The sequence below is a fragment of the Hyla sarda genome, chromosome 5 (assembly GCF_029499605.1).
Source record: "Hyla sarda isolate aHylSar1 chromosome 5, aHylSar1.hap1, whole genome shotgun sequence".
In the NCBI taxonomy this organism is placed as follows: Eukaryota; Metazoa; Chordata; class Amphibia; order Anura; family Hylidae; genus Hyla; species Hyla sarda.
Window position 1 is genome coordinate 69,874,525 of NC_079193.1, and position 16,766 is coordinate 69,891,290.

The 16,766-nt window shown below is 45.1% G+C and overlaps 1 protein-coding gene across 1 annotated transcript; it reads right to left on the minus strand.

Annotated features, from left to right (window-relative positions):
- Window positions 1–583: 583 nt before the first annotated feature.
- On the minus strand, window positions 584–3,345 carry LOC130272533 (protein spinster homolog 1-like). Its single transcript, XM_056518382.1, has 2 exons — window positions 3,242–3,345; window positions 584–2,140 (listed from the first exon to the last, which is right to left on the minus strand). The coding sequence occupies exon 2, from the start codon at window positions 2,113–2,115 to the stop codon at window positions 601–603; it is 1,515 nt and encodes a 504-aa protein (XP_056374357.1). The 5' UTR covers window positions 2,116–2,140; window positions 3,242–3,345; the 3' UTR covers window positions 584–600.
- Between the last annotated feature and the right edge of the window lie 13,421 nt (window positions 3,346–16,766).

A 16,766-nucleotide genomic window follows, 5' to 3' on the forward strand; every position in this document is an offset into this window, starting at 1 on the left:
GGAAACTATGTTACCTGATGTGGGGAATCTGTGCTACCTATTGTGGGGAAACTATGCTACCTAATGTGGGGAAACTATGTTACCTAATGTGGGGAATCTGTGCTACCTATTGTGGGGAAACTATGCTACCTAATGTGGGGAAACTATGCTACCTAATGTGGGCAAACTATGCTACCTAATGTGGGGAAACTGCTGCCTGATGTAGGGAATCTATGCTACCTAATGTGGGGAAACTATGCTACCTAATGTGAGGAAACTATGCTACCTAAGGTGGGGAATCTATGCTACCTAATGTTGGGAATCTATGCTACCTAATGTGGGGGGCTTGAATGAGCTGCGGCATATGGGAGGCCTTAATAAATTTTATACAGCAAGTGACATATGGGGGTCCACCTGAGTAAGTGACACATGAAGGGGGGGTGCTGAACAATTGATGTCTTCTTGGGGGGGGGGGGCACAGGCACAAGGGCCCTCTGCTGTCTGTGTCCGCCCCTGGGTAGAGAATAAGGGGTAAAGTGGAACATAGAACAAAAGCTGTTATTTTTTTCTTAATTTTTTTTTAATGAAGTAAACGAGATAAAGGTAAGCAATGACTTTTCCTCAATCTAAAGCGCGGTCCTCATCGGCAGGAAGCAGTGAGGAGGAGGAGGATGACGGAGGTTCTGATTCCATCTCTGCTTCTTTTTCGTCCCTCTCTATATATAGGGCCGTGGCCATGAAGAAGGCCCCTCCGATGACTGCCATTATGGTGCAGGTCATGAGGGCATACTCCAGGCTGCGGTATTTCAGAAGAGGGGATTTGGCATATCCTCGTTCGTAGGTGTCAGATATCAGGCCGATGAGGTACGGGCTGCCGGCGTCACCTAGGAGGTGATAGATTGTCATCTGCACGGCCAGGGCTGAAGATCTCCTCCACGGAGTTACTACTTTTAGTATAATGTCAGATATGAGGGTGAAATTTACTGACAGAAGCGTCTCTCCGATGAAGATGAAGATGTTGGTGGCAACGAGGCTGATGTTGCCAAAAGTCAATGCCAACAGAAGAAAAGGGGCGGAGAGCATCATCGCGCATCCACACACAAGCGGGTCCGCCCGTGGGTTGGATTTGCGATATCGTTTACTTATCTCCGTCCCTGCTACAACTCCCAGAATGCCGGAAACGACTGTAACCACACCAAATATTAGGATGTCGTGATAGTCACACGGTTCAGCACGGCAAGGGTCCTTCTCTTGTAGGAGTGTTCGTGCGTGGGTCAGGTATGACGGACCCCATACACCTATGGCTCCCACTATGAAGGATACAGCCGTCGATCCCATGGTGGTTAACATGAAGCTTCGATTTTTAAATAGTTTTTTCAGATCTGTCGCCCATTTGGCAAACTTCTGGGATTTGTTGTTCTTCTTCCCGTTTGTAGTCGTTCTTGGAAGCTCCTTTGTGACCAAAATCATCAAAGCCACAGCTATGAGGCCCAGGCCAGGGGTGACCCGAAATGCCCAGTGCCAATCGCCCCTTGCTGCATCAGTCACTTTGGGCCCGATGATGTATCCTAGTCCGCAGCCTACAGGTATGACGGAGTAAAACACGTTCAGCATGCGGGTCCGCTGGTCACTTGTAAAAAGGTCTGCAATGATGGAGGGGGCGATGGTGCAGAAAGTCGCCTCTCCGGCTCCAACCAGCCCACTCGTCAGCAGGAAGAGCAGGAAGTACCCGTCAGGGATGAATGACAGAGTAAGTGTCATGCTCAGCCAAACGATGACTCCTGCGCAAACAGTATATTTCTTATTACAGTGGTCGCCCAAATATCCGGCAATTGGTGCGACCAGCACGTAGCTTCCAATGAACAATGTATTCAATAAGCCGGACAGACTAGCATTGGTGTCATATGCTTTCTGTATATAAGGCAGCACCCCCGCCACGCTGGAGCGATTTGCATAGATGAGCAAATTAACAAAGGCGAGGATCACTACGGTGATGATGGAACGTGCGGTGGACATCACGCTTAGAGATGGCAGGTTCTGCCTCTCAGGGATATCGTCCTTTTCTACATCCATATCACTATGGTCCTCCATTGCTTCTTCCTCCTCCTTCAGCAATGGGTCTTGTGGAGAGGCCATGGTCACAGGTCAGAGCCTGAAAACACTAGAGAGAGAGAGAGATAAGTGAACACATTAGACAACATGTCATCATTCCTGTCATTATACAATAGATCCTTCATACAGAGCAGAAATGTTCAGCACAGAACCACAAGATAACACTAAGACCATCGCAGCCTCAGAAGAAGACGCTTCTCTATAAGTGTTTTATATGGAGACATCTTCCCTGAGGTTACCAATGTCTGATAACCCTGAACCTGTCTGGTACTAGTAATATCTGATAACCCTGAACCTGTCTGGTCCTAGAAATATCTGATAACCCTGAACCTGTCCGGTCCTAGTAATATCTGATAACCCTGAACCTGTCCGGTCCTAGTAATATCTGATAACCCTGAACCTGTCCGGTCCTAGTAATATCTGATAACCCTGAACCTGTCCGGTCCTAGTAACATCTGATAACCCTGAACCTGTCCGGTCCTAGTAATATCTGATAAACCTGAACCTCTCCGGTCATAGTAATATCTGATAACCCTGACTCTGTCCCAGTAATGGTGGATTATAAGGGCTTGGCTGTATGGTCACTGGGCCATGTGAACTTCATACTGCAGATACAATTGGGCTATCCTGCTATATACATTTACTAATAATGAACCTGCCCCACCTCATTGGGATCTATCCGTCCCCCTATATGACTTTCTGCCACTAGTTGATTTGAAAATTTTCCCTTTCGGAGTACCCAGAGTATTTCTATTGTTAGTACACACAGAATTCTATTATATACTTATTATATTTCTGCCCTAATCTTTCTGTTATTCTTTTACTACACCACCAAATCTTTCTCATACTTATATCTTTTAGAACTTCATGAATTAGGACTCTTTTTTTGGGGGGCTTTTTTGGGCATAATTGCATTTTAGCAGTTTTGCAAGAAAAAGCTGTGGTCATGATACTATCTGTGTGTTTTATTATGTTTAATGCCTAAGCCAAGTATTGTCACAATGCTATGAGAAATATAACTTTTGTTATTTCTTTTGGAAATTAATTTCTTGTTTTTTTTTTTTGCTAAAAAAAAATGCAACAGCAATAAAAAAAAAACTGTCAAACAAAAAGCCCTGTGTATGTATGAATAGAAGAGGCTGAGACTTACCTTGTGGTTCTCTCTTCAGACAAGGAACGGTCAAAATCTTGAATTCTCTATCGCAAATAGAAACTCTCTAAGAAACACTTTGCAACACAGGTTGTGAATGCAAAACACACTGAAGAGACTGCAGCCGGCGCGCACCTCCTTGTACAGCTTACGGTGACATCATCACAAGCATGTGTGACATCACAGGGTTCTAAACCATCTTCAGGTATGTGCATATCTGTATAGTAAATGTGAGTAGCCATATTAATCCAGTGATGCAGATTGTAATACCTTTTTTATTGGACTAACAGAATTTTGTAGAGACAAACTTTCGGGATTCCTCCCTGATAATTTATAAAGTCCTTTGATCATTAGTCCTTGTCTATTGGACTTGATAAAGGGAGGAATCCTGAAAGCTTGTCTCTACAAAATTCTGTTAGTCCAATAAAAAAGGTATTACAAGAGACTGCAACATATTTTTTGATTTGTGTGTATATATATATATATATATATATATATATAGTTCCAAGCGTGACTAGGTGCCTCCAGCTAGGGTCCGTGTCCAGGATCCTGCATACGTAGTTCCAAGGAAAATGCTGTGGCACTCAAGGTATGGGGAAAAAATGAAAACTATTTATTCATCCCAAATGTGCAAAGAGCAACGTTTCAATGGTCTCACACCATCATTATCCAGCCACTTGATAATGATGGTGTGAGACCATTGAAACATTGCTCTTTGCACATTTGGGATGAATAAATAGTTTTCGTTTTTTCACCATACCTTGAGTGCCACAGCATTTTCCTTGGAACTACGTATGCAGGATCCTGGACCCGGATCCTAGCTGCAGGCACCTACTCACGCTTTAGGAGTGCTGCTTTGTTCTTTGACATATATATATATATATATATATATATATATATATATATATATATATATACATATTAATATACACCTAGAAATACATCAAGGACATAAAAACATCTTTTAGAAAAATATTTCTCCAGGCCTGCCGAGTATATCCCCGTACTTCACAGTGTCTTCTTAGTTTATATATTTTAATCTTTTGACCTTTTAACCCCACTAGGACCAAGGGCTTCCTGGGACTTAAAGGGGTATTCCAGGCCAAAACTTTTTTTATATATCAACTGGCTCCAGAAAGTTAAACAGATTTGTAAATTACTTCTATTAAAAAATCTTAATCCTTTCAGTACTTATGACCTTCTGAAGTTAAGGTTCTTTTTTTCTGTCTAAGTGCTCTCTTATGACACCTGTCTCGGGCAACGCCCAGTTTAGAAGCAAATCCCCATAGCAAACCTCTTCTAAACTGGGCGTTTCCCGAGACAGGTGTCATCAGAGAGCACTTAGACAGAAAAGAACAACCTTAACTTCAGAAGCTCATAAGTACTGAAAGGGTTAAGATTTTTTAATAGAAGTAATTTACAAATCTGTTTAACTTTCTGGAGCCAGTTGATATATATAAAAAAGTTTTTGCCTGGAATACCCCTTTAAGATTGAACCGATTATTATTGATATATGTCATGAATGCATCAACGGTCAGATGGTCGGACGACCAAATTATGACCACATCGTCTACATACCTTCCATACCATGCGAGGCATGTGGAAAATGGATTGGTGTCAGAAAAAATAAACTGCTCCTCCCACCAAAAAACAAAAAGGTTAGCCCGAGCTGGTGATGACTTTGCTCCCATTGAAGCACCCGTGCGCTGCAAATAAAAATTGTTACCAAACATAAAATAATTGTGTTTTAACACAAAATCTACCACCTCAATAATGTAATGTCTCAAATCCACATAATATTTAGAAAATCTCATCAGTATATCCGAGATAGCTGATAATGCCAGGTTTTTCGGAATACTGGAATAGAGCGATTCAATGTCGCAAGTAAGCCACGACAGAGAATCGCTCCATGTGAATTTAGTTCTTCTGACCAGGAGTTTACTGAAAATTCAGATTGTTCAGATATCACGGAAACTAGCGGGGACTCAGAACCGCAATATGTGAACACTCACAAGAATCGCAATGCGAGAAGACAGTCAAAAAACGAGGAAGGCGCGGTGGCAGAAAACATAGGAAGAAGAGCTTCGGAGCGTAACAAGGACAAACGGAAAAAGTAATAAAAGGATTTTCAAGTCATTAACATTTCTGCACAAATCATTACAGATGAAGAAACCTCGGTCCTGTGGAAAGGACTGGGTTTCTCTCCTACACATCATTTTGATGTTTATCGGACAATTTTGGATATAAATAAATTTGTGAGAACTTTAACAGTTAAGAAACATTTTTTTGTGGAAAATGCTGATGAACCATCGGACCCACCTCAACTTTCTATAAACCCTGATTTACCACTAATGCATACGTTAGCAGAACAAATTGCTTTTAGAGATCTCTGTCTCCTTGAAAATAGTGGGATATCTATTTGTGATGAAGTGAATACTGCACATACCTTGTCCACTAAAAACCAAAATTTTTACCCCATACAGACCAGACCAGCAATTTTTGATTGGTTCCAGGACCTTATCATGAAAGATTTGGTTAATCTACAATCAAGGCGGCTCGGTAGTATGTATGGACACGGGACTGTATATCAATTTAAATGAAAATCTACTATCTGATGATAAAACTTACCTTAAACTTTGTGGGGATCCCACTGAACCTTTTAAAAAAGAACTGTTGACTCTGTTGGAAGAGGGGAAAGCCAGATCTATTTTGACCCAAAAAGAAGTGGATTATATTTTCGTGCCTGCTCCAATTATTCCTATCTTCCACTCGCTACCCAAGCTGCATAAGGACCAATTCCAGCCTCCGATGCGTCCGATCGTGGCGGGGATCGGATCCCTTAACGAGCACCTATGCGAGTGGTTGGACTCAGTACTGCAACCTCTGGTTATGCAATGCCCAAGTTATATCAAGGACACTAAGCACTTGCTAAAAATCATGGATGAATTCACATGGAGCGATTCTCTGTCGTGGCTTACTTGCGACATTGAATCGCTCTATTCCAGTATTCCGCAAAACCAGGCATTTTCAGCTATCTCGGATATACTGATGAGATTTTCTAAATATTCTGTGGATTTGAGACATTACATTATTGAGGTGGTAGATTTTGTGTTAAAACACAATTATTTTATGTTTGGTAACAATTTTTATTTGCAGCGCACGGGTGCTTCAATGGGAGCAAAGTCATCACCAGCTCGGGCTAAGCTTTTTGTTTTTTGGTGGGAGGAGCAGTTTTTCTGACACCAATCCATTTTCCACATGCCTCGCATGGTATGGAAGGTATGTATCCGATGTGTTCATCATTTGGTCGTCCGACCATCTGACCGTTGATGCATTCATGACATATATCAATAATAATGGGTTCAATCTTACGTTTACCCACACATGGTGTAAAAGTGAAACCCCCTTTTTGGATGTCATATTACGTGGCAACCCTGATACAAATAAAATTGAGGTTGATCCTTACAGAAAAAAGATATCAGGCAATAACATCCTAAGGGCGAATTCCAAACAAACAGTAAGAGCCATACCAGTAGGTGAACTTATACGAATTAAGCGGAACAGTTCTTCCGCCGAGGTGTACCGCAGGGAAGCTGATGCAGCATGCACACGCCTGGCGGCTCGAGGTTACCCTGGATGGCTCTTGAAAAAAGCTCGGTCGAGAGTGGATCCTATGGATCGAAAATCCCTTTTTACAAGTAAGCAACCAACTGAATCACAAGATTGTCCTACCTTTGTCACCACGTACAGTCCAGAATTTAATGACATCAAACGCATTGTAATTAAACACTTACCTTTGCTATCAACAGATCCCACGGTAGGGGAGATTATAAAGTCAGGTGTGAGATTTGCAGCGAGGCGGGCACCTACTCTATCCAATCTCCTTGTTCCCAGTATGGTGGACACGGCTAGTGTTACCCCCCAGTGGATTAGCACCAAGGGCTTCCACAAGTGCGGTATATCACGGTGTGTGGTATGTCCCTTTGCCGAAAAATGCCAGAAAATAGAAGGTACGGTGGATGGCAAATGCCATGTCATTCACAACTTTATAAACTGTGATAGCACTTTTGTTTTATATAAAATCATGTGCACACAATGTCACTTAACATATGTGGGTTCCACCAAATGGTCCCTTAACAAACGCATGCAAGAGCACATTAGACATGCTGCTGGCCCTTTAAGCTCGAACATTTCTAACATATCTAAACATTTTCTAATATGTCATAATTCAGACACCACTTACCTCAGGTTCTCAGGCATTGAGAAGGTGAACCTAAATAAAAGGGGAGGCGACCATATTCGATCCCTCCACAATAGGGAAATCGTGTGGATTTATCTTTTGAATTGCATTCAACCCCATGGTCTAAATAGCAAAACAGATTTAATATTACATTACTGATATGTCTCCGAATAATTTATCTGTGTTTGGTCCCATGTTTTTCTTTTGGTTTTAATCACGCGCACATGTGATGTGGACCTGTCCCTCCCCTTCCTGTGGGAATGGGGAATAAGCCCTGGAGTATATAAGGGTGCCTCATTTGAGGATCTACAGGCTATGAGTAAGGATCGATAGATCAGAAACGCGTCAGCCATGCTTGGGACTAGTGTTGAGCGGCATAGGCCATATTCGAATTCGCGAATATTCGCGAATATATGGACGAATATTCGTCATATATTTGCGAATATTCGCATATTCGTAATATTCTCGTTTTATTTTTGCATATGCGAAAATTCGCGTGTGCGAAAATAGCATATGCGAAAATTAGCATATACAAAAATTAACATAAGCAAAAATTTGCATATGCGAAAATTAGCATATGCTAATTTCCGCATACGCGAAAATTCGCACGCCAGTCTCACACAGTAGTATTAGAGCCTTCTTTACACCACACAAGCTGGAAGCAGAGAGGGATGATCACTGTGATGTGTACTGTGAAAAAAAAAAAACAAATACGAATATTCGTAATTATGAATATATAGCGCTATATTCGCGAATATTCGCGAATTCGCGAATATGCGATATTCGCGAATAAAATTCGTATTGCGAATATTCGCGAGCAACACTACTTGGGACCCCCCTCTGTTTGTGCAATATTTCATATTTTTGATATGTTCACGATTTGTCTGCCACCGTGAAGGCTTTTAAGGAAGAACCCTGAATAAAGACGGACGTTTTACTTCTACTTGCTGGCTTTTTTAGTATTTTATTTTAGTTTTATCCACTGTGCCAGGGATGAAAATTATTCCAAAAGAAACTAACTCAACTGTCTATGCTCCCCCGTTGCTCCAATATTGGTGTCCCGTTCTCTGTTCGCCGCCTTCTGCTTTTCCTGCAGGTCAGTGAATCACAGTGCGCTCAGTGTCATCATTGTTTCAGCACCAGTTTTACAAATCAGTGTGCCTCCAGTGTTACACCAGTGTTTACAAATAAGTGTGCCTCCAACTGTTGCAAAACTATAACTTCCAGCATGCCTTGACAGTTAGAGACTGTCCGGGAATGCTGGGAGTTGTAGTTTTGGACTACCTGGAGAGACACTGTTTTGAAAACACTGCCTTAGTCAGTATTTTACAACCTGGGGACTTCCAGCTGTTGCAAAACTACAACTCCCAGCATTCCCCTGACAGTCTTTAGCTGTCCAGGCATGCTGGGAGTTATAGTTCTGCAACAGCTGGAGACACTCAGGTTTGGTAGGTAGGTCCTTAGTCCATTGTTTTCCAACCTGGGTGCCTCCAGCTGTTGAAAATTTCTAACTCCCAGCTTAAGACTGTCCGGGCATGCTGGGAGTTGTAGTTTTGCAACAGCTGGAGGCCCACAGGTTGGGAAACACTAACTACGGCAGTGTTTTCGAAACATTGTCTCTCCATCTGTTGCAAAACTACAACTCCCAGCATGCTCGGACAGTCTTAAGCTTAAAGTTAGAGTTTTGCAGCAGAAGGTGGCATTTTGGTGGGTAGTTGGGCCCTTAGTCCAGTGTTTCCCAACCTGAGGGCCTCCAGCTGTTGCAAAACTACAACTCCCAGCATGCCCAAACAGCCAAAGCCTGTTTGGAAAACACTGGACTAAGGGCCTACCTACCAAATGTAACGTGGCCACCCACCTACCAACCAAACATATTACCTACCTAGCAAATGCTTTTCCTGCCTACCTAACAAACGTATACCGTATATACTCGAGTATAAGCTGAGTTTTTCAGCACGATTTTTCGTGCTGAAAACACCCCCCTCGGCTTATACTCGAGTGAACTCTCTGCCCTCAGTGGTCTTCAACCTGCGGACCTCCAGAGGTTTCAAAACTACAACTCCCAGCAAGCCCGGGCAGCCATCGGCTGTCCGGGCTTGCTGGGAGTTGTAGTTTTGAAACCTCTGGAGGTCCGCAGGTTGAAGACCACTGTGGCCTTCGACATCATCCAGCCCCTCTCACCCCCTTTAGTTCTGTACTCATCTCCGCTCGGCGCGGGTCCGGTGCTGCAGGACTGTCCGGTGGGGAGGTCGTCCGGTGGGATAGTGGTTCCGGGCTGCCATCTTCATTGGGGGGGCCTCTTCTCCGCGCTTCGGGCCCGGAATAGCCACGTTGCCTTGACGACGACGCAGAGGTACGTTCATTACCAACGTCACTCTGCGTCATCGTCAAGGCAACACCTCTATTCCGGGCCCGAAGCATGGAGAAGAGGCCCCCCCGATGAAGATGGCAGCCCGGAACCACTATCCCACCGGACGACCTCCCCACCGGACAGTCCTGCAGCATCGGACCAGCGCCGAGCGGAGGTGAGTACAGAACTAAAGGGGGTGAGAGGGGGCTGGATGATGTCGAAGGCCGCAGTGGTCTTCAACCTGCGGACCTCCAGAGGTTTCAAAACTACAACTCCCAGCAAGCCCGGACAGCCGATGGCTGCCCGGGCTTGCTGGGAGTTGTAGTTTTTAAACATCTGGAGGTCCGCAGGTTGAAAACCACTGTATCAGACATTGACAAGCGGTGATGATGATGACATGTGGTGATGATGACAAGGGGATGATGAAGGGGGGGGGGATTATGACAAGGGGATGATGAAGGGGGGGTGTGTGGGATGATGACAGGGGGATGATGAAGGGGGGTGTGGGATGATGACAAGAGGATGATGACAAGAGGATGATGACAAGGGGATGATGAAGGGGGTGGGGATGATGACAAGGGGATGATGACAAGGGGATGATGAAGGGGGTGTGTGGGATGATGACAAGGGGATGATGAAGGGGGGTGGGGATGATGACAAGGGGATGATGAAGGGGGGGTGTGGGATGATGACAAGGGGATGATGACAAGGGGATGATGAAGGGGGGGTGTGGGATGATGAAGGGGGGATGATGACAGGCGGTGATGATGAAGGGGGGATGATGAAGGGGGATGATGACAGGGTGATGATGACAAGGTGATGATGATGAGGGTGTTAATGACGGGGGTCTGGATGATGACAGGGGGGGATGATGTATTTCCCACCCTAGGCTTATACTCGAGTCAATAACCTTTCCTGGGATTTTGGGGTGAAATTAGGGGCCTCGGCTTACATTCGGGTCGGCTTATACTCGAGTATATACGGTAACCTACCTACCTAGCGGCAAACCTTTTACTTGCCTTCCTACCAACTGAACTTACTACCTGCCTAAATAACTTGCAAACTTACTACTTGCCTACCTACTTAGAGAATGTTCTACTTACCTAATTTACTACTTGCAAACGTACTACCTGCTTACCTAGCAAAAATATTACCTGGGTGGGGGGGGGCAGGCATATTCTTTGCACAGGGGCCCTCTGTTGTCTGTGTCCGCCCCTGGTCCTGAGGATATAATTGTCTATAAAGGCGTACTTTGTCTGCAACAATATTTAAGTAGTTGGTATATATCAAAGTAAGAGCTACAGGAATGCATTGATCCATGGTTTCCAAGCAAACCATTAACCTAGACCAGTGTTTTCCAACTAGTGTGCCTTCAGTTGCTGCAAAACTACAACTCCTAGCATGCTCGGACAGCCAAAGGCTCTCCGTGCTTGCTGGGAGTTGTTGTTTTGCAACAGCTGGAGAAACAGTGGGTGGGAAACACTGACCTAGAGCATCATACTATCTCAACCAGCTTGTCTTCTACCTATAGTGCATCCTGGTGCCACCTCTTCCCCAGTTAGGAAATCCACATGCATCTGGTCATCCGCACGACTTAACCTGTTCAGGACCCATGTCGTACTGGTACGTCATGGGACCCTGGTAGTTAAGGACCCATGATGTACATGTACGGCCGTGGGAATTTCGGTCCCTGCCACGTGTCAGCGATCGCGGCAAATCATCGGTGAATTCACACTGGTAATTTGGGCGATTCCGGGTCATTACGGGTCTATGGTGACCCGGTGATCCAGAATATAAGGGGGATCGCGGTTGTCCAAGACACCGACGATCCCCCTGAAGGGATAGGAATGAGGTGGCAGGGGTGCCACCCCTCCTATCCCTGCAATTGGTCGTATAGACGTGACGCCCAATAGCAGATCGGGGGCAGTGGGGTAAACTTTCGGTTTCCTCGTTCTGCCCACCCACAATAGGCGGGGCAGGATGGGGAACCAACACAGGACCGGCGCCTAAGGTCACTTATCGATCTGCGGGCGACGGGGATTGGCGAGCGGCGATATCGTGCGGCTGGCTCTATGGATCCTACAGAAGTCGGTGAGTTGCCTAGCAACATCTGGAGGGCTAAAGTTTGAGACCACTATAAAGTGGTCTCTAAACTGTAGCCCTCCAGATGTTGCAAAACTACAACTACCAGCATGCCCAGACAGCTGCTTGTGCATGCTGGGATTTGTAGTTTTGAAACAGCTGGAGGTCATCAGTTTAGAGACCACTGCACAGTGATCTCCAAACTGTAGCCCTCTAGATCTTGCAAAACTACAACTCCTAGCATGCCCACACAGCAGTTTGCTGTCTGTGCAAGCTGGGATTTGTAGTTTTGCAGCATCTGGAGGGCCACAGTTTGGAGATCACTGTGCACTGGTCTCTAAACTGTAGACCTCCAGCTGTTTCAAAACTACAAATCCCAGCATGCCCAAACAGCAAACAGCTGTCTCGGCATGATGGGAGTTATGGTTGCGTACCTCCAGCTGTTGCATAACTATATTTCCCAGGATGCCCTTCGGCGATCAGTACATGCTGAGAGTTGTAGTTTTGCCACAGCTGGAGACACACTTGTTGGAAAATACTGAGTTGGGTAACAGAACCTAACTGAAGGTTCACCAACCAGTGTGCCTCCAGCTGTTGCAAAAGTACAACTCCCAGCATGCATGGTCTGTCAGTACATGCTGGGAGTTGTAGTTTTGAAACAGTTGGAGGTTTGCAGGTGCACAACAAGGCTCAGGAGTGAGAGTGCACTATGTACATTTGAGGCCTAAATTGGTGATTTGCAAAGGGGTGGCTGATTTTACAGCGGTTCTGACATAAACGCAAAAAAGAAATACCCACATGTGACCCCATTTTGGAAACAACACCCCTCATGGAACATAACAGGGGGTATAGTGAGCCTTAACACCCCACAGGTGTTTAATGAAAATTCTTCAAAGTTGGATGGAAAAATGAAAAAAAATATTTTTTTCACTAAAATGCTGGTGTTACCCAAAATTTTTCATTTCACACAGGAAACTAGGAAAAAAGCCCCCCAAAATTTGTGACCCCATTTCTTCTGAGTAGAACATACCCAATATGTGGATGTAAAGTGCTCTGCGTGCGAACTACAATGCTCAGAAGAGAGGGAGCGCCATTGGGCATTTGAAGAGAAAATTTGTCCAGAATTGAAGGCCACGTGTGTTTACAAAGCCCCCATAGTGCCAGAACAATGGACCCCCCCCCACATGTGACCCCATTTTGGAAACTACACCCCTCACGTAATGTAATAAGGGGTACAGTGAACATTTACGCCCCACAGGTGTCTGGCAGATTTTTGGAACAGTGGTCCGTGAAATGAAAAATGTAATTTTTCATTTGCACAGCCCACTGTTCCAAAGATCTGTCAAATGCCAGTGGGGTGTAAATACTCACTGCACCCCTTATTAAATTCTGTGAGGGGTGTAGTTTCCAAAATAGGGTCACATGTGGGGGGGGTCCACTGTTCTGGCAGCACTGGGGACTTTGTAAACGCACATGGCCTCCGACTTCCATTCCAAACAATTTTTTTTCCACAAGCTCAATGGCGCTCCTTCTCTTCTGAGTATTGTAGTGCGCCAGCAGAGCACTTGATGTCCGCACATGGGGTATTTTCACACTCAGAAGAAATGGGATTATAAATTTTGGGGGTCATTTTCTCCTATTACCCCTTGTAAAAATGTAAAATTTGGGGAAAAAACTGCATTTTAGTGATTTTTTTTTAAATTCACTTACACATCCAACCTTAACAAAAAGTCCTCAAACACCTGTGTTAAGGCTCACTGTACCCCTTGTTACCTTCCTTGAGGGGTGTAGTTTCCAAAATAGTATGCCATGTGTTTGTTTGTTTTTTGTTTGTTTTTTGCTGTTCTGGCAGCATAGGGGCTTTCTAAATGCGACATGCCCCCCAAAAACCATTTCAGCAAAATTCGCTTTCCAAAAGCCAAATGTGACTCCTTCTCTTCTGAGCATTGTAGTGCGCCAGCAGAGGACTTGACGTCCACACTTGGGGTATTTCCCTACTCAGAAGAGATGGGGTTACAAATTTTGGGGGGCATTTCTCCTACTACCCCTTGTAAAAATTTAAAATTTGGGGGAAAACTAGCATTTTAGTGAAAAAAAATCATTAAAATATCCAAATTTTACAAAAAGTCGTCAAACACCTGTGGGGTGTTAAGGCTCACTGTAAACCTTGTTATGTTCCTTGAGGGGTGTAGTTTCCAAAATAGTATGCCATGTGTTTTTTTTTTTTTTTTTGCTGTTCTAGCACCATAGGGGCTTCTTAAATGTGACATGCCCCCAAAAACCATTTCAGAAAAACTCACTCTCCAAAATCCCATTGTCGCTCCTTCCCTTCTGAGCCCTCTACTGCGCCCGCCGAACACTTGACATACACATATGAGGTATTTCCTTACTCGAGAGAAATTGGGTTAAACATTTTAGGAAGATTTCTTTCCTTTTACCCCTTGTAAAAATTCTAAATTTGGGTCTACAAGAACATGCCAGTGTAAAAAATTATGATTTTGAATTTTCTCCTTCAATTTGCTGCTATTCCTGTGAAACACCTAAAGGGTTAACAAACCTTTTGAATTTCACTTTGAATACTTTGAGGGTGCAGTTTTTATAATGGGGTCATTTGTGGGGTATTTCTAATATGAAGGCCCTTCAAATCCACTTCAAATCTGAACTGGTCCCTGAAAATGTTCAATTTTGAAAATTTTGAGAAAAATTGGAAAATTGCTGCTATACTTTGAACCCCTCTGATGTGTTCCAAAAGTAAAAACACTGCCCCCCACATTAGGTAGGCAGTGTTCCCCCCACATTAGGTGCAGCATAGTTCCCCCCCCCCCCCCCCCCCACATTAGGTTGGCAGCGTTCCCCCTACATTAGGTAGGCAGTGTTCCCCACATTAGGCTGGCAATGTTCCCCCACATTAGGTAGGCAGTGTTCCCCCCACATTAGGCTGGCAGTGTTCCCCCCACATTAGGCTGGCAGTGTTCCCACCACATTAGGTAGGCAGCGTTCCCCCCACATTAGGTAGGCAGTGTTCCCCCCATATTATGTAGGCAGTGTTCCCCCACATTAGGCTGGCAGTGTTCCCCCACATTAAGCTGGCAGTGTTCCCCCACATTAGTTGCAGCAGTGTTCCCCCCACATTAGGTGTAGCAGTGTTCCCATCACATTAGGTAGGCAGTGTTCCCCCACATTAGGCAGGCAGTGTTCCCCCACATTAGGCTGGCAGTGTTCCCCCACCATAGGCTGGCAGTGTTCCCCACAGAGATACAGCCTCCAGGCATATACAGTGTATGGCTGGAGGCTGTATGCCTGTGTACTGCCCCACTTCAGTGCTCCGACCACCACTCCTCCTGTCCGGCCATAGCATTAGTTCCCGGGACCGGAGAAGCGGTGGTCGGAACACCGAAGATGACTCCCGCTGGTCACTTATCAAGCTGGCCAGTGCACGTCTTCCTCTTCGTCGATGCTCTGGTCTTCTGCTCCTCGGTAGCTATGGGCGCACGCATGGGACGTCAGTGACGTCCCGGCGTGCGCTATCTCCCGGCGGCCCCTGCATTTTTAAACGTAACGCGGGGCCGCATAGAGTTAACGGGTGCATCCCTGTGTCCCGAAAACATCTTTTCCCCGGGGGGAATTGCCCCGTTGCTACCGGACGGGCAAGCACCGGCTCTGCTCGGGGCCCAGGGCCAGCTCGGGGCCCCAAGCAATTGCTTGGTTTGCCTGTCCTATAGCAACGGGCCTGGTTTTCATATCCCAACTCCATATCCCGTAACCATATCTCATCCTCATATCTCAACCTCATATCCCGTTCTCATATCTTGACCTCGTATCCCGTCCTCCTGTACCATCCTCATCTCCCGACCTCCTGTCCCAACCTCCTATCCCAACCTCCTATCCCAACCTCCTATTTTGACGTCAAATTCCATCCTCATAGCCCGACCCCATATCTCGTCCCCATATCCCGTCCCCATATCCCGTCCCCATACCCCGACCTCCTATCTCGACCTCATATCCCTTCTTTCTATACCATCCTCATATCCCGTCCTCCTATGCCATCCTCCTATCTCGACCTCATATCCCGTCCTCATATTCCGACCTTATATCCCATCCTCATATCCCGACCTGATATCCTGTCCTCATATCCTGTCCTCACATCCCAACCTCATATCCTAACCTCATATGCTGTCCTCATATCCCGTCCTTATGTCCCATACTCATATCTTGTCCTTATGTCCCATACTCATATCTTGTCCTTATGTCCCATCCTCATATCCTGTCCTCAGGTGGGACTGATTTGTGATGAAGATACTGTAAGCTTAAAATAGAAGCTGACATGGCTTTGTGGGACTGGGCATGATTTGCAAGCCAGACAAATGCACAAAAAAGGGTAGAGAATAAAAGGAGTGGGGCTTAAACAGTGGGCATGTCTTTGTGAGATGGGGTGTGGCTTGCAAGCTGGATTGACACATTCACCAGGAGATGCAGAGCGGAGCTTGTGGAGTAAGGTACTGAAAGTCCCAAATACTTGCATGGGACTTGAAACAAAAACCCATCTTTTATATAAGAGTGTAGGTAAGGGTTAATGTAACTGTCATATATTTTAATTTGACATATAAGTAATATGTGTACCAGGTATTATTGAAATATCTCCAGCCGAACGAAAGTTATGTGGGAACATACATTTCCCATAGCTACAGAGCGTCTTTTCGATGTCTGAGCATTAGGAGATAGAGCAGCTGTGCCGGACGCTATCCCTATTGTATTGGATACATTTCCCATAGATTTGCATGGGACTTTAAACAAAAACCCCGACCCTCACAGATGGGGGTAGTTAAGGGTTAAATTAACTATCCTATATTTTA

What these genes read in the sequence shown, in the direction of transcription:
- LOC130272533 (XM_056518382.1), bottom strand. Translation starts at nt 2,115, where the DNA reads ATGGCCTCTCCACAAGACCCATTGCTGAAGGAGGAGGAAGAAGCAATG.